Here is an 18,494-nt window from a genome sequence, read left to right as displayed (position 1 = left end):
AGATGCCGGAACCGAGTGAGTCATCTCGACAACACACGATCTGTGAGGCGCTCAGAGAAGTGCCCGTCAGCGCCCCCTGCTGGTCCGGAGGAGCAGCACGCCCGGCTTCATTATTTAAACTTCCTTTAACCTTTCAAATGTAAAAAATGTACCTTAATTTTTTTCCTCTTCTCTCGTACACAAACACAGCGACATTTTAAAGACCAAGTGATCATTTGACTAATCCAGGTCAATGATACAGACGACTTCCAGTTTTCAGCTATCGGTCACTAAGACAATAACTGATGTCAGATTGTCGTGGATCTACAACAGCGGTCCCCAACGGGCCGCACAGAAAGAATAAATAACATTTCTGTTTTATTCATTATCTGAGTCTGAGCGATGTTTTATTTTGAAAAATGACTGGATTCTCTACGTTACATCCGTCTATGACTCACTCTGACAATTCTCTCGGTCACGTGATACGTTGCCGCTAAAATTAAACCCAAAAGCTAGAAAATGAGTAAAAAACAACAACAAACGTCTTTGGAAAGTTTCTTTGCGGAGGGAAAATGTCCAGAGAGGAGACAGAAGAAAGAAAGAGACAGCTTTGTTACTCATGTCACATTTACGGCCGGTCCGTGGAAATGTCCGACATTAAACCGGTTGGGGACCGCTGCTCTACAAAGTCACATCAACAGATAAACATTTTAGATTCACGTTACAAGAAACCATTACTGAACTACAACAACCAAAACCACCTCATTCTTATTCGTTTAGGGTTTATTTAACCTCTTCTGCTCATTACCTGCACTCCACAGGCCCCACTACGGCTGGAAGTTGAAGTTGTGCTCATCCTCAGCTCTGCAGTGACATGATAAATGAAAAGCATGGCCCTGCATTAGGCTAAATACATTTTTTATTTTTAAAAACCATACACATTACTCGACAAGTTTCAAATGTAAATCCAATCACGATATCCATTTAAAATGCTCAAGATAAACAGACATTAAGTACTTTTATTTCCAAATGTTAAAAGATAAAAAAATAATAATCCATAAAACAGATGGAAAAACATTCATTCCCATTACAGGAAGAAGCTACAGAACAAACTCCTCGTATGGATTCCGCTCGTCTTTTTCCAATTTCTCGCTTTATATGCAATCTTAGCTGCTATTTAGTCATCTGTAAAACAAGGAAAACAAACTTATTTCCTCAGAGAACGTTGTGATTTTACATTTTCACCTCCCTCCCCCGTCCACGGCCGTACAGACGCAGGAAGAATCTGCAGCCTGCTGCCGGAGACAAGCACCGTCCCAAACATTGAATTAAGTAACAAACTAAAAGAGGCCTGTTCTCTTTCACACCATTTGCACCCTGAGATGAATATTCCAGAACAAGACACATTTTAGTGGCCAAAACCCTCCCCATATAATGCAATTGGTGTCAAATCATCCAAAATTGGTTTGTATGATGAAAGGTATCATCATTATTGTCATAAAAATACAAAGGTACATTTTTTTTTCAATCATGATTCGTATCAAAATTCTTTTTCCCCAAGGAACGCTATGAAATAAAGTACCCTGTGCAGATAGATACCAGTGTATGCCTAGTCTTTATTCTTGAAAAATGCACATGTCCAATTCTTTAGCGTTTCCAGTACATCAGGTGTCAAAAATATTTTACAAACAAATCAAATGCAGCAACAGAGAGCTGAAGAAAAAAAGCTATTTTTTCCCTTGGTTTATGGTTTTTAGAAGGTCAGCCATGACTTGGAGGAGTAAAACTAAGTTTGAAATATGAAGATAATTCACTTGCTTTTTTTGACCAAGACAATGTTTTACTATCTAAATGCACAAAGTTTGAAGTTAAAAGGTTATGTTTTTTCATAGATTTCTTTTAAATTAAATACCTTTTTCTATGCCTGAGTAAACAAATGTCAGTATTATACATTGGCAGGGGGCTAACAGTTTGCTGAGAAAAATAAAAATGAAAAACCTGATTTGACAAAAAAAAAAAAAAAAACAGAAAAAAAAGTTAATAAATAAAAAGATGACCAGATGGCCAGGATCCATATTTATCAAGCATCCAGACAGAAGAAATCTGTCCTAAGAATCCCAAAATTTGAGGAATGAGGCTTTGTCGGTTCTAGTTTCAGCTGGAGGAGGAACAATATCTCATCTGTGAGGAGTTTCCTGAAGGTGGCAAATGATGGGAACAAGCTTCGTCTAAATTATTATTGTAGCCAAGGCACATTCACGTTTAGTCTATACGAACTCCTTATCAAAAATAAATAGGCGCACAGAACTAGTTCGAACTCAGCTGGTTGTTAAAAAATTGATGTACTGTCAGTCAAATAATGCTTCTGAGTTTGGCAAAAACAAATTTTTAGCCTTAACGTGCATAAATTAGCTCATCACACACCCACGAGTGAAGCCATTTTCTTTTTCCTGCTATTTATCTACATTAGCCTCTTCTGAATGTATCTAACAACAACAACAACAACAACAAGAACAACAACTTGTAAATCCACAAAAATCTAAAAGGAAAACTTCTACTTCCTGCTGAAAGGGACCGTAAGAGGCTTTCAAAAGGACCTCATGTCCGACTCTGAGGTAAGACTTTGCTTCGTGGTCCGGCTCTCAGCAGGACTCTGAGATGCTTGCTAAATACGGGCCCAAAAGCTTTTTTTTTTTTTTTTTTTTTTTAAATTCTAAAATCCCTTTAGTGAATGAACCTTTCAACATGTGGAAATCTTCCAACACAACATATTGAATGAAATGAGAATCCAGAACTCCAGAAGGTCTTGTGCACATGAAAACTATCGAAGAAATGGAAGTAGTAAATATTTATAGCAACGTGAACAGAGGCCCTAATTGTCTTTCCTGCCCCATCTCTTGTGAAAAACACCTTGCCCAGTGGACCTTTTCTCTATACAAGCCTTAGTGTTTATTGGTTTGGCTAGAAGGTTCTATATTTATCTACAAATATATAACAAATAAAACTTGCAGGCAAAAATAGTTAAGTTTCAATAGAAACACCCTTTTTCCTGAAAATACAGCAGTATCTGAAATAATCCTCTCATTCAGTTTTTTTTTCTGTCCCAGTTTTCTGGATCATTAATCAGGAAGCTCTTTTGCCTACAAACAGAAAAAAAGTATCTACAAACTTTGTAAACAGACCTGCTTTTTCCAAAAACATAAATAACTCAAAATATTAACAGCCAATGGAGCAGAAATAAGTTTTGAATGAGTAAGGGCCAAAGAGATAAATATACAACACCATTCAGATAAAAGAGAAGCTAAAGGTTCGTTCATCGATCTTCAAGCCAGGAGGAGGACCTCCCCTTCTCCATTCAAACAATATTAATAATAATAATAATAATAATAATAATAGAATAATGAAAACAGGTCACTTTCAATCTGAGTTTATAACCACCCCATGTTTACCCAGAAAAACCAAAATTACCACGGAGGGAGGGGTGGAGTCCTCGTGTTGCAGTGGGGTATTGATTAGAACCAAAGAGAAAAGAAGACCAAAGCATCCACACCAAGCCGTACATTCCTCTGAATGTCTGCTGTTCTTCAGTCCAGCCCAAACCGAGGTCACACGGGACTCTGTCCTCTTTCCGACACTTTGTCTCTCCTCTCCAAGTGTTCGTTCTGTTCGTCTGAGTTGAGCTCCTTGGTGGTGGGTAGAAAAGTGACAGTGACGTGCGGAGCGAGGAACAGGTTAGCGGTGGAAGAGAGGGGTGGGGGGTTCAGATCAAAGGGAGGTCTCCAGGCTGTGTAGTGGGCTCCCTGGGGCCGAGGGGGTTCCCGTTATGGGGGGTTCTGGGAGGAGATGGTTGCTGCTCTCCACAGCATTATTGTTCTGGTTTATGGAGGGGGACACCGGCGTGGTGGGGGCGGCGGTGGTTGCAGGCGAAGGTGACGGCGGCGTGGGCGTGGCGTTGCGGGGGCTTGCGGAGTTGCGCTTGGTGGGGGCGTCGTCTTCTGCGTCGGTGTCGTCTATGAGGGGGATATGGGGCTCAGAGTCCTCTATCCGAAACTCGGGGTGGGTCATGAAGTTATGGATCGATGTTCGCGACTCGGGCTTCTCCAGCCCCTCATAGAGGGAGATGGAGCTGCGGAATGCATTCACCACCCGGATCTGGAGGGAGGGAGACGGGACAGGGAGCGGGAAAGGCCCATCTTTAGTCTCATTCAGCAATGATACACATGTTTTCCTTTTTAACACCTCCAGATAAAAGCACAGATAAATACCTAGGACGCAAGTTTTATTGAGTCAATAGTGGGTGAGTTTTAGGGGCAAAAAGTAATCAGTGAGGGAGGGGACTCTCAGAGACTCGTGCAAGTGTGCAGTTATTTCTAGTAGTCAGATTCTAACTCGGTAAACCAGTTTAACATTAAGCTGTCTTTACCCAGTTTCTAGACTACGTTAGCCTCAAAGCCACTGCCAATTTCTACTCTTACGCTGAATTCACTTCAGTCTCACTGCCACTTCCTTTTTGCTCGTGTCACCTGCTGTCCTGACAGTACACTCGTTCCAGTCTCGTTGACTTAAAGTCTTATCCACCGGCCAAAACCACATGCTAACGCACACAACTAAAGGCGTGAGATAGATTTGATGCATTTAAAAGGCATCAAGTTTTGATAATGTACAAATTGCATCATTGATAAAAAGAAAAAGCATTTCTGAGAGATAGAAACCTTGAGGTGCATCCAGTGAAGAAAGGCCTGACACGTGACTATTCACTCACAGAGAAACTACTATTTTAAATCATGGAGTAAAATCCTTTGGGAGGGTACAAACCAACGCCAAACTCAATGCAATGTATGCTCTTTTCTTTCTTTCTTTTCTTGGCGGGGGGTTTGTAAGTATAGTGGTAGTATTTCACAAAACACTTGGTAGAGGCCTGTGTCTGATCAAAATCTAATCAAAATGCAAAAGGGAACCAAGAGACAAGAGTGATGCTGTTCTTTAGACAAGAACGCATCCAAAAAGAGAAAAGGACAGAGGCTTGACAAGAATTTACTGTTGTTGGACATGCTTAGGATAGAGGAAAGAAAGAGAGACAGCGACTCAGAGAGAGAGAAAGACAGTTGAAGAAAGAAAGGGGTGGTCAGTCATAGCTTATGTTTGTGGAGAAAGAACAAAAAAGCTGCAGCAGCCAAGCATGTCTACAAGCTGGTATACATGTCAAAAACAGCACAAAGTGAAAAAACTCACAAACGAGACCAGAGACTTTGAACCCATGCAGAGCGCGGCGCTACCTTGTGTTCAATGGTAGTAAACCTTTGAGTATAGCCCATGACACATTTCACAGAATCTAAAGAAGAATATGTGGGGAGTCAGTCGTATTCATTCTGTTTTGGGTCTCTTTGGCAACACATTGCCAGGTGGACACATTCTGCCCACAAACAGTATTCACACAGAGAAAGACTTCAGGAAAGCATGATCCAGCTCTGTACCTGGAAAGAAAAGTTCAGAGTTTAATAGGGAAGCACCTGAAGGCCGATATTTGTCAGGTCTGAGAGGAGTTCCACCCGAGACGGACCTAAATTTTACCGTAAGATTGTATAATTGTTCAGCATGACGGGAAAACACAAAATTTGATCTGCTGTTAATGTGTCTGGGAAGGCCCCATGTGTTTACATTCAAGGGTACAGTCATCTATTCCATTAAGCTGTTTTTAGTGACATCTGTTAGACATTTACAATCCGCTGCTGGTCAGATGGTCTGCCTGGGAAGATCTGAAAGAGAGAAGGCGTCATCGTCAACATGCACACAAAACCCATCTAAGGGCACGGTCAAGAGGAAATGCCACTGTGAAATGATCCGCTTCTGCTCTCAACACAGCCATCTTCCACCCCGGCTGGCATCCCAGCTACCAGACCTCCCAAGCTTATGCACAACCTCGCATCCAAGCACATCAACAAACTGCATCACACTAAACGCCGGCTTCAGCTTGGTTTTTTTTGTCCTTCTTTTGTCTTTTGTCCGCCTCTTTTTCACAGCAAACTGACAGCTGGAGAAGAAGAAGTCATTTTCTGACCACCGAGTGATAAGACATCCACTGACACCTGAAGAGACTTTCTCATAGAGGTCCATGTCTTGGACTCTATCGACCATCTCTATCGTTTTGGGCCGTGATCATGGGCATATACTCAAAACATTTACCCGACTAGAGGGACTAGAGAGCTGCGACACAGACCCATGGGTGCTGCAGGGGCACAGAGCAGAGTGAGGCAGCTGCAGACAAACCTGGTGACTGTCAATGCAGAATGGGATTTTTGTCAAAATATTAAATGCACATCACCCCCATCCGAGGTAACAGTGAAACCATTCAATTTCTGAGACCGAAGCAGAAGCAGAACAGAAAACATGATGACACAGAGAAAACACCTTGACACCAGAAGCGACCTGGTTACAGTGTACATATATATCCAGCAGTGTTATCAAAGCAATATGGAAGATGTGGTATATTTTCTTTCTTTTTTTTTTTTTTTTTTTTTTGGAGGGGGAGAAAACAGGGGGAAACATTAGGAGGAGCATGAGAGAGTAAAAGTGTCAACGTTAGGTGAAAAGTAGAGTGGAGGAGGAAGATGTTAGAAGAACAGGAGAAATAAAAGTCTCATGCACTAGAGGAGAACACGCACTCACACCCCACAGTGGCAGAAGCGGTGTTGGCGGCAGTGGCAGTAGTGGTAGTAGTAGAAAAGGCTACATGTGTAGGGCTAGAAACATTGGTTACATCGTGCTGTTGTTGGCTGGAGTTGGAGGCCTGCCGCCTTAGAGCCCCCTGAAAGGAAGTTCCACTCTGGAACGCACTCACTACATCCATCTGCAAAGAATCAGACAGCGTGACAGGAGAAAGCCCAGAGGAAATAAAACACAACACAGCCAGAGGAGAGAGAAAAGAGAGAAAAAATAAAGAAGAGGCACCAGTCACCATAGAAAAAAATGTCACTTGGAAATTGGATTTAGGTAATATAGTTAAAGAGAGAGGAAAACAGGGGCGATTGGGTTTAAAGGCACTGATCGGAGGGAGCTCTGACTCACTTTCACTCTTTTCTCTGCACAATCCTTCCATACTTACAGATATAGCCATGCCAACGGTGTTTGGACATTCAGCTGTTCTATCGTGCTTTCCATCCAATTCAATTCACCTGCTTCTCATCAGTACCTTCAAACTATTCATGTTTTAGCAGATAGATTCAGACTGAGTCAGAAATAGGCAAAGGAACCTGCTTTAGCTCAGAAGCAGAACAGAAAAATTAGAGGAAGGGCTTTTGTTTTTAGGGCACAAGCCATTCTTTAAAAAATGCCAAGAGAGAGAACAACACAGATTTTAAGCTGGAAGAGCAGTAGAGTTAAAAGGTTTATGGCTTTTGATTCCCTTCGTGTTTTGTGCAGTGCTCAGTGGTGCACGGGAAGGTCTGCATAGTTACCTGAGTTTGGATGCGATTGAGGCCTCGGAACCAGAGGATCTGGCCTCGGCGAAGCTCTCGTTCAGCGTGGTCAATCTCGTCCATGTCCTCCAGCTCCTCCAGCTCCTCGTCTGGAATCTCCTCCTTCTGAGTGCCGTGGCCGGCCGTTTTCAAGAATTTTAGCCGGCTGGTGGGTATTGAAGAGATTACCTGGAAGACATCCAGATTTACATCAGATGTGATGTGTTGGCTGTTAATGTTACACTTCCTGAAGAGAGAAAGTGACATTTCATTACAGCGGGATGGTCTGCATTCCCTGGTACATCGCAGACATTAGGCAGCCAGTGACCCTGAAAAATAGCAGCCGTGCCAGAGGGGTGATACAAAACAGGCTGTTTGTTTCACAGTGAGGTTACAATTGAATAGATAAAAGCTGACATATGTTGATGTTTTAATTAATCCCTAAACGTATTTCATCATTATTACATAAGCCCTATTATTACAGAGAGCAGGTATCCTCATCCTGGTTTGTTTTCAATGGCAACAGTATCATTAAATGTATTAATTAAATAGCCAATGAATAAACTTAATACAGTGTTGGACACTTCTGGTTTGGTATGACTAATACAGCGGAATCTAAAACTTCTCTCACAAAAATCACTCCAAATATCTATTCTGCATTTTTTTTAGTCCTAAACTATAAAAAACCGCATAATTTGTGACAATGCTCAAAAGGAAGGAACCAAGGGACTGACGTTGCTAATAAAACAAGACTTCTTAAAGTTTCTAACCCCTTACAGTTTACTGATACATCCTCAACCACAACGAGACACCTACATCCATTCCAACACAGGGGGGCAGTGTTATCCCACATTTTTGGAACTGCACCAACTATGGGGAACTCAGCTGTACTTTCTCATCATACCTGTCCCCATAGTAGAGAGCCAAAGCCGAGGAAAGTGCACCAAAGCCACTGGTCGATGGTCAGAGCGACGCAGCTGAATGGCTTCCCTCCAAACTGCACTATGATAATCTGGCAGAGCAGGAAGAGAGGTGGAATTAATTAGAGTGCAAACCTTTAGATTTGATATTTCCAGGTTTAAATGGGACAGATAATTTCTTTTCATGTATGAGTCATGAGCACAGTCGCAGAAAAACTCAACTGAACTCTGCAGTCGATTTTACCTGAATAATGAAGGTACCAAAGACAATACTACAGAAGATAAGGTTGTTGAAGATGCCATCAAACACATTCCTTTCACCGTGGATCTTCCGGGCATTGATCTCATTGAAAAGCTGCATCATTACAAATGTATTGAAGACAATGGTGTAGTGTTCAGAAGGTGGGGCGTGGAGGGGTGTGTTCCTGCCGCTGTCAATGTCAAAAAGTTTCTCACCTGCAGACAGTGAGAGAAAATTTGTTCAGATAACTGGATGGATTTCACCGACAAAGAAAGTCCATTGTGTCCAAAAACATGACTAAAATTTCTTACCAGCAAAAAGCAAAGAAAAGATGATCACTAGTTGGTAGACTCCCTGACCCAAGATGTTCTTCATCATGGTACGGGAGATGAGAGGCTTGTTGCGACCATATGGTTTCCTTAGCAGCAGGGCTTCTGTGGGGGGCTCTGTGGCCAGAGCAAGTGATGCAAAGGTGTCCATGATCAGGTTGACCCATAACATCTGTACTGCTTTCAGTGGAGAGTCCTGGTGATCCAAAGAGATCGAATTCAGTCACATTTTCAGAAAATCCTACGTGTCATATAAATTACGGTTGACATGAAGAAATTATTTTTTCGTTTATAAGCTGTGAGCATGAGCAATGATGAGTGATGTGTTTAAGAAAAAAAATCCCCAGAGTCCAAGATGTTACAAAATGAATCAGAAGGCATTTCACAAAAAGAGACAATTGAGCCGGAGAAATACTTTAAATATTTAAAATAAATTGGCACAATTTTGTTTGAGACATTTAAATCACTCTATTAGGCTGTAGAACATAATTCATGTCATGTTCAAAAGACATAAAAAAATCATTAAGTTATTTCAAATGTGCTTATAATTCCTAATGAAGGAAGAAATTTAAAAATATCAGACCCCTTTTTCCACTTTACAGGAAAACCTGTGACTGAGACAAACTGCTGCTGCTGCTGCTTTTTTTTTAAATCATCCATGGAAAAAAGACTGATGGTGCTAACCTGCGTGATGCAGGCGCCTGTGAATGCTACGATGACAGCCACCACATTGACCGTCAGCTGAAACTGGAGGAACTTGGAAATGCTGTCGTAGACGTTGCGTCCCCACATGACGGCCTTAACGATGCTGGAAAAGTTGTCATCAGTCAGGATGATGTCAGATGCCTCCTTGGCTACATCTGTGCCAGCGATACCCTGGAGACAAAAAGATGATGATCAAGGATGTGTATCGAGCCACAACATGTTGGACATCATTATGCTTCTACATATTTTTCAAGTGTTTTGGCCTAGTTAACAAATGAAGAGTTCTGGCTTCCTTCTGACTCAGGAAATTGCATACGTATGAAATGAGCTGTGAAATCTGAATCATTAGACCTTTAAACAGAGAAAAACTCACCATGGCAAAACCAACATCAGCTTTCTTCAAGGCAGGACCATCATTTGTACCATCTCCTGTGACTGCCACTACTTGTCTCTGTTCTATCACGGTGCTGTCAATGATACCTAGAATAGCAAAACATGAATATTTGAAAATCAAACCTCTAAAGCGTAAACACAAACAAACCAGGGACATCATAACGTTCTTCACACAACCCAGAAAAAAACAACACTACCTTTCACTAAGGTGTGTTTATCTGTGGGTGATGAGCGAGCCAGTACTCGTAGTTTGGGCCAGATCTTGTCAATACGCTCTTGTTCAATCTGGAAACATGAGACAGAACCTAATAGAATCCCAACAGTACATCTGCAACTGTCTTAGAGGTTCAGTGTTGTGCTGTGGCCCACCTCTCCTTTTTCATTGCGTATCCTTCGGTTGAACTCTTTGCCCTCCAGGCAGAGGAAGTCATCTCCGGGCTGTAGGATGCCGCACTTGCTGGCGATGGCTCGAGCTGTATTAATATTGTCCCCGGTCACCATGCGCACTGTGATGCCAGCACGTTGGCATTTCCTGATAGCGTCTGGAACCTGCGGGAAAGAGGAAACGCAGTGAGAGAGGAAATGCATGTTGCTTTTGCCTATGACTTCGGATGTCAAAATTAAAGTTCAATGAAACAAGCAATTCTGTGGCTGTGAAGTTTTCATTAGTATTAGTATCAAACCTGACAGCTATACACAGCTCTCAGGTTTTGATTAGGTTAGCATTTATATAGAAGCTGAGTGGTGGAGTCTTCCTTCTTTTATTAAAACCCTTTCACACACCATACAGAGCTGGGCGACAAAAATTTTTGAATATTTTGAGCTATATTGGATTTCACCATATATCTAAAAGTTTAGAAATTTCCTCTAAAGCACTTTATAAATGCATGATTTAAACCTTGGGAACATAAAAATTCTAGCAGCTTGGTGATTGTTATTCTTCTGTGTGCAGTTGAGAGCAAATACCAACAGGAAAAACATCTGTTAATAGTGATCACATAAAACTGACTATAATTCAGCGTTGCGACTGAATCTGACAGATGTAAAATATACGTGGTCATGGCAGAAAGCCAATGCAGGCTAAAATCATTGTGCCATTATATTAACAGGTGAAGTGTTCTGTGTTTGCCTGATCAGAATGAGGGTAAACAAAAGTCAACACTAACTAAGGAGAAACACAGAGCCAGCAGTGATGCAGCAGACACAGTCAGTGTGAACAACACAAGAGCGAGAGAAGCCAAATGCATAGGAGGCTGTCATGATGGTCTCAAAGCAATTATGTGCAAATTTATACTTGATCTTCGCCGTATGGTTGTTTACAACATCCCTCATACTTTAACCATATTGATATATCAACCAACTCCTTTTACAGTATTGTTCTTCAGAGGTGCTTCTCAGGCAATCAGAGTTTCAGAGCCTTTGCCTGACCTGGGGATTATGTCTAGCCATTTCTGTAACTTTGCACGAACTCTAAATCTGACATGGTCAGCCACTTCATGCTGTGACTAGTCATCTGTGCAGTGGTGGGAAAAAGGTCTGGGGACTGATCTCTGCAGCTTTCTTTTTTCACTACTGACAAAACCCATTTCTGCTACTTTTCATATGAGCAGGCAAGTAAGGAATGTCTTCCAGAGAACACAGTCACAAGTGTTCCCCTTTTATGTCTAAATTTATTATTGATATAAATGTGCCCACAAGCAAGCTGTACTTCCAGTATGAGTGGTTCCCCTGAAAATATTCCAAGACACACAACTCAATTTTGTTTATGAAATCAAATTTTCTCTAGCGGTTTCAATTAAGTCAACAATTGTTATGTAACAACAGGTTGATTCTGTTTATCTCCTTCATGTGTAGCTGCTAACCTCTGGTCTCACAGGGTCTTCGATGCCCACCACACAGATACAGGTCAGTCCGCTGAGGATGTCATTTTCATTGTCCCAGTCAGGCTCCCCCTCAGAGGCAGGGAAATCTCTGTATGCAAGGCAGATGGTCCTCAGGCCCTCTGAGGCCATGGGCTCAATCACTTTCTTTACCACGTCATCTCTGTCTCGTGGGCGAAACACCTTGGGCTCACCATTTGCCGTCAGGATTTTATAGCACCTGAAAGGGGCAAAAGGGGATATATTCATATGTATATATATTTAGAGAAGAACGAGACATGAGGGTGGAGTGTAGGAGTGAAAATATCCAGAGGCAGAAAAACATTTAGAGACAGAGAAATGTGGATGAGGGAGATGGGTACAGAATTATAAGAAGAGAGCATATAATTTAGATGAGATGAAGGATGAAGGAAGAGGGGAAGACAAAGCATTTGAATGGTGAGCTGCAGTAGTAAGAAGTCACACTAAGCCGTCCGTGGGTTAAAAAGAAGCCTGCTTGGTTAAGAGGCTTACAGAGTTGTTACCGGCTCATTTTCTCAGCCCCTGTTTTTAAGTCGCAAAGTAAGGGGCTTGGGTGGGATGCACTTGAACTTCTTAGCTGCTTAAGCCAATACGCATATCATTTACTGCAAGTCTGGCCAGCTGGAGCAAGTAAAAAACCTACAGAGTAACCTTTCATGTATATGGACAAGACTGATCACACCTCAAAAAAAATACAGAGAACCACAACCAACCACACAATCAAACATAGAAAACAAACAAAACCACAGTACATTCAAATAAAGATGAAAGACTGCTTTCTCACTTTTTTAAGAGTATTTCAGAGGCTCCTTTGCTGAACATACGATAGCTGCCATCAGCCATCTTCAACACAGTGCTCATGGACTTGCGCACTGAGTTGAAGGTGTACACTTTATATAATTTTTCTTCAGGGATCTCAGTCCTTATGGCCTGGTAGTCACGCTTCAGGTCAGAGGAAAAGCCAAGCAAGGCACATTCGGTCTTGTTACCCACTTGCCGTGGCAAGCCCCCTTCTTTCTCTGGAGGCTGAGGAAAAATTGACAGGTGAATCATTTAATAAAACCTAATGCATAACAAAACATGTGATACATGGTATATTTTAAAATCACAGCCTACCATAATCTTGGTAGTATATGCGCAGTTGACTGCAATACCCAGAATCAGGATGTCTAAAGTGGAGGAGGGGATGCTCTCTGGTTCAGGGACTTGTTTGTAGTGCTTTTCAGCAATGTAAGCCTGCACCACAGTCATACGGTTCATTGTGAGGGTACCAGTCTTGTCCGAGCAGATGGCTGTAGCGTTGCCCATGGTCTCACAGGCGTCCAAGTGACGCACCAGGTTGTTATCTTTCATCATTTTCTGTAGGAAAAAAAGAAAACAATGTACCAAATGATTAAAGGGAGCTAGAATAAAGCACTGCACGTAGCAGAAATCCAACTCTACATGTTCTGTGCTGAGGATAATTACACTGAAATGTGTGCAAAGGTTATATGGCTGAAATTAATAGCTCCTTGATAGGATAAAACCCTCTGTTGGCGAACGGCTTCAGCAGAGGAGATCATTGCTTGGCTTTAGGGTATCAGTTAGCCAAGTCTCCTTGACTTAACAGCGTGGCCTGCTAGTTTTAATAGGCTAAAGTGTAAGCTGGTCTGCACTGGGCACAGGTCACTTGGCTATCAGACTTTACCTTGACAGAATATGCCAGGGAGATTGTTACAGCAAGCGGCAGCCCTTCAGGAACAGCAACCACCAGAACAGTGACGCCAATAATGAAGAATTTTACAAAGAACTGAATGTAGATGGGTGTGCAGGCCTTGTCCCAGGGCAGATTCTGGATCCAGAAGGTGTCTACTACAAACAGCACCACCAGGATAATAACAGTGATGGCTGACATAACCAGTCCTGAAGAAAATGAGGGAGAAGAGGAAGAAAGGGGATCTCATGAATATCATCTGCCACAATTCCGAATAGAAAACATTAAAAGCTTATAATATAGAAAAAAGTAAAAAATATAAAATCAGAGTCACATTCAGCTGTTTTTGTCCAACTCACCAGCTTTGCCAATTTGTACAGCTAGTTTGGTCAGTTTTCCCTGGAGAACAGACTTCTCTTTCTTTGGAAGGTTGGCTTTCTTCTTTTCCTCCGCATCAGCTCCCTCATCACTGTTCAAAGGCTGCATTTCCATTGCAGCACCATATTGTGCTTTAGCTACAGTGAAGGGAAGAAGAAATTGCTGGTGAATGATCTGATGCTAGTTACACCGCAGTAAGGGACATTATACTGGTTTCAAGTGCAGCACGCACATTTAATGAGCACACACTGAAGGATTTCCGTTCAAACCACTTAGCAGTTCAACCAGTCAGCATAATCCAAAGAAACAAGAGCTGCTTTCTTCAATCAGGCACCACGGAAAACATAAAACTTCCCTGCCCACATTCCCAAATCGAGAAATAAAAACCTATTCTCAACCTCAGCACAGGCCTATCAATGAAGTGTATGGTAAAATAACAAACAAACTTGGCCCATGCCACTTTGAAATTATTTAATCTTTAATATTCAACAGCTAAAAATATTTTTTTTCTTATCCACTTTAAGTTGGTAGGTTATGTGAGGAAAAATGTGAAGCGCCGCAAAGTACATTGATAACAGGTTTCGACTGGACTTATCTCCACATTACTTAACTAATTAAAACAGGTAACAAGTCACAGCAAATTGCTTCTCAGCAATATGACAAAACTACTGAATCGTGTAAATATGTCAAGTGGAGTAATCATTCAAGGTAACCCATTAAAAGCAAAGATGTCTTATTACTCTCAATATCTGAGTAATTTCTTAATATTTGGATCTTAGCAAATGTGACGGTTATTATGTTTGCAGGGATCCGATCTGACTACACAGTAATTAGCTGAAAGATTTGGAAGTGTAATTACCATCCTTCCACTTAGAGATTCAAAGAACAGGTTAACCAGCCAGCAGCACCAGGATCTGTCTGAGGAATCACCTCCTTCTTGGGGGGGAAAAAAAAAAAAAAAAAAAACAAAAAAAAAACGCAGCAGTTGTCTTATTCAATCTCATTCATCTCATCCTTAACGTCCCTCAGGACCCCCCACCACCTCCTTCCTCGCCTGCAGAACTGACAGGAATCCTAAGCCAACATCTAACCAGGTAACCTTGGAGACACAAAGCCACTAATGGCAAAGCAGCAGGAGCTGGTCTCTGTCGTGTCACTCACCATGATAAAATCATTAGTTCTGCGGGGGACTGATTTTACTGCTGCTGCTACAGGGACACTGACACATCTCAGTTAACGTTTGTTAATATTATTAGCATTCATTGTGTGGGTATTGTGTAATTTCTGAAGTCGTGGCTAATTTGTCAAAGCCAAAAGTTCTCTCTCCTGTGGTACGGACTGTGGCATGGCAGTGTGTGTGAACGTATGCAGCAGGGAAAGCATTTTCACTGGGCTGCTGCAGCTGCTGTGGACTGTGGCTTGTTCTGCACTTACATGGCCTGTGTAATCTCAGTCTAAAGGATTACTGTTGATTCCTGGCAGGCAGAGGGAATCTGCGCACCAGGGACTAGTGCCAGAGTTGTGGCCACAGACCCAAGCACTGCTGATCATGGTGTCCCAGGAGGACTACAAGCCTTCCTAGCTGGCCGAGTTACCCCCAAACAGCCCCGTTACCATTGTTGTTAGTCTGAAATTGCACCAGTGCAAGTCTTACAGTTTGACCCTGAATAGTTCAGATTGGGCTGTCAATAGAAATCGAATTGTGGGGGCCTGAGGGAGAGTCAAAGAGAGTTGGGTGGGAAAGCAGATGTTCTGGCACCAGAATTGTTGCATGGCTTTAATCTCCTCATCACTAATCGCTATAACTGGATTCAGTAGCACCTGCTGCTCAAAGCATAACGTGCCAGGGAAGGACGAGAAAAAAGGAGAGAGATTCAGAAGGGAGGGTCAGACCGTACAATGGACAGGCAAGAACATCCCGTTCAAAGTATCTTCTGACATGGGGTCATGCTAAAACATGCATACCTTCCGCAATTATTAGCCGCAATTAGCCAATTATTAATGGATTGATGCCTTACGCTCCATTGGGTGCTGTTAAACACAATGGGAAGCTAAATATGTAAAGGTAGGTGCAATGGCTGTATGTGTTAGCTTGTGTGTGGAGAAGCAGCTCACCTTTCTTCCGATTTTCCACTGAGCTTTCCTGCTTTTTGTCTGTGGAGAAATACATCAGCGTGAGTAGTGCTAAATAAATAAAAACATCCAGGTTACTGTGCAATTGATAAACTATTTTTTGCTTTCAGATGTTTTTATTATTATATTATTATTAGTATTATTATTTATTCTTTGAGATCTGTGACATTTGATTGTTGGTCATCTGAAGACAAAAACTATTAGATACAATATCTTCAAATAGATTAAAAGAATTGAGTAAAATATTGCAGATGATGAGTAATATAAATAATTGCTAAGTGCAGCCCAATTTACAAGTAACAACAGAGCCTCTTAAAATGCAGCTCTGGACATTGAATATGTTGCAAGCTCCTTTAGAGGAACCCCTAACTTGCATAAGTAGTCTAATCTGTGTTCTTATCATGCAGCCACCTCTGCCACTAACTTCACTTTTCAGCCCGCGCTCAGCTCTGTTTGCTTTCAGCACATAAAAATCTCAAAGGAAGGTAAAGGAATCTGTCTGCCAGATGCTAATGTGCAAACATGTCTAACAGTGTTGGAGTGATTAATATTCATAGGAATATGGAGGAAAATAAGAAGGGAGGAAAACCAACTTTTTTTCTGTTTCTTCTTCTCCTCCTTTTCCTTTTTCTTTTCATCTTCTTCGTCATCGTCGTCCTCACCGCCCCCAAGTAAAGTGAAGATAATTCCAGTTTGAGAGTTGACACCAACAGCAGTGACCACCATTTTCCCTGAGCCTTCCATTACATGGGTGCCTTTAGACAGAGGAGGAAAATAAAATGTGAGTCAATAAACAAGGCAAGGAAAACAAAGTGTGCAACTTCACTAAAATATTCATGCTCTATTTCACTTTGCCTCCAAATTCCCATATAGTCTTTTTCAGGCTCTACTTTCACCATGGCATTTGTAACTTATTTGTTCCTTTGACTTTTTTTATTTTGGTTCTGAATGTTGAGCTAGATTCCTTTGCTTACTCAGAAGGTGGTTTAGCCAGACCTTCAAGTGGTATGTTCAGCTACACACATGAAGGGAAAATAAATGCAGGTTTTCAAACGCGGGCAATAAATACAAAAGGAATGGCACACTTGCAAGCAAAAAGAGGGAAGATGCAAATACCCTGCAAACCTTTAATCAGCAGCCTTTAATCAAAAGCCAATTGTCAGTCTGGTTGCATTAATGGAAATCTCATAGGGTTTCTCTCGAGTTTAATATCCCAGGGTGACTATCCCTCTCAGGACATATGGGAAATCGTTTGAACAGAAAAGGCAAGTAACAAGAGAAAATAAGCTGCAGTCAGAGCAAAAAGAGAGAGACAGAAAAGAAAAAAATGTAGAAAGTTCTTTTAAGTCTTTGTTAATTACAGAATGCTTTCTTTTCATCCGTGAGAGTAATGGCAGAAGGGATACAGTCTGTGCTGAGGGGAATCTAAAAGCAGTGGAGGAGCAATGAACACTCCACTCTGTTGGAGGTGCGCCAACAGAGAGACAGATGAACAAAACTAAGTGTTTCTCTTGAATCCCTGCACACTTCTTCTGGGGAACTGAGCAGAGCAGTGAAGACAAAACTATCTGACAGCAGAGCCTCAGAGCTGAAAAGGCTTTGTGCACACATAGTGTCTCCACAGCGAAACTCAAACTATTAGAGCTTCATATCCGGGAAGTGTTTTATGGCTGATAATTGATTACACTGAGCAGCGGAATAGGGACATCAGTTCACTTTCAGTTCTAATCCAGTCTGTCGCTAAAGCCATGCAAATTTACACCACGACATTGGCTTATCTTTAAAAGCAAAGCAGAAGCTGTGCGCTACAATGAACAGTGGCTTCAATTGTTCTGAGAGGATTTAAGTAAAGTCTTTATTTTCATATTGAATGAGGAATACTGGAGAAAATCAAATATTAAGCACATTTATGAGGCTTATAAATGGAACATAAGAGGTTGGTCTACAATGGAGCATGCTGAGTATTAAAAAAAACTACACTGGCAAAGTTCCTGCATTTCAGTTCATGCATCGAACACAGGTAATATATGCATGATTTTGCTTGAATATCTCTGATTTATTTTAGAAAATAAGCTCATGATCAGTTCTCATATTGCATCTCATTGTTGAAAATAAAATAATAATAATAAAATAAAAAATAAAATTTAACGTAAGACTGAAGCTTCATGTTACCTGATAACAGCATTGGATCTTTTTCTTGTGTTTTCTTGACATGGTCCGACTCCCCTGTGAGTGAGCTCTCATCGATCTTCAGGTCGTTGCCTTGGATGAGGACTCCGTCGGCAGGCAAAAGGTCACCTGAGACACACGCAGACAAAAAGCATCTTTAATTTATAGGAACAAAAAAAAAGCGTGCTTGCATTTGTGA

At 41.5% G+C, this 18,494-nt stretch overlaps 1 protein-coding gene across 2 annotated transcripts in view; it reads right to left on the bottom strand.

Annotated features, from left to right (window-relative positions):
* Window positions 1-2,645: 2,645 nt before the first annotated feature.
* The window catches only part of atp2b1a (ATPase plasma membrane Ca2+ transporting 1a), a 31,884-nt gene continuing 16,035 nt past the window's right edge, over window positions 2,646-18,494 (bottom strand). The window contains exons 5-22 of one of the 2 annotated variants that reach the window (XM_029494778.1): window positions 18,299-18,424; window positions 16,720-16,881; window positions 16,109-16,147; window positions 13,975-14,130; window positions 13,610-13,824; window positions 13,039-13,281; window positions 12,707-12,948; window positions 11,884-12,121; window positions 10,391-10,570; window positions 10,219-10,306; window positions 10,002-10,108; window positions 9,608-9,799; window positions 8,906-9,119; window positions 8,598-8,809; window positions 8,338-8,445; window positions 7,434-7,622; window positions 6,737-6,826; window positions 2,646-4,131 (exon numbers count right to left, since the gene is read on the bottom strand). In XM_029494778.1, coding sequence (XP_029350638.1) covers window positions 3,745-4,131; window positions 6,737-6,826; window positions 7,434-7,622; window positions 8,338-8,445; window positions 8,598-8,809; window positions 8,906-9,119; window positions 9,608-9,799; window positions 10,002-10,108; window positions 10,219-10,306; window positions 10,391-10,570; window positions 11,884-12,121; window positions 12,707-12,948; window positions 13,039-13,281; window positions 13,610-13,824; window positions 13,975-14,130; window positions 16,109-16,147; window positions 16,720-16,881; window positions 18,299-18,424 — 3,188 coding nt within the window. In that variant the 3' untranslated portion in view covers window positions 2,646-3,744. The remainder of the gene's footprint in view (window positions 4,132-6,736; window positions 6,827-7,433; window positions 7,623-8,337; window positions 8,446-8,597; window positions 8,810-8,905; window positions 9,120-9,607; window positions 9,800-10,001; window positions 10,109-10,218; window positions 10,307-10,390; window positions 10,571-11,883; window positions 12,122-12,706; window positions 12,949-13,038; window positions 13,282-13,609; window positions 13,825-13,974; window positions 14,131-16,108; window positions 16,148-16,719; window positions 16,882-18,298; window positions 18,425-18,494) is intronic. The other variant, XM_029494779.1, reaches the window with a different exon arrangement.

The sequence above is a fragment of the Echeneis naucrates genome, chromosome 23 (genome assembly GCF_900963305.1).
Source record: "Echeneis naucrates chromosome 23, fEcheNa1.1, whole genome shotgun sequence".
NCBI lineage: Eukaryota > Metazoa > Chordata > Actinopteri > Carangiformes > Echeneidae > Echeneis > Echeneis naucrates.
This window is presented reverse-complemented; position numbering and strand designations above follow the sequence as displayed.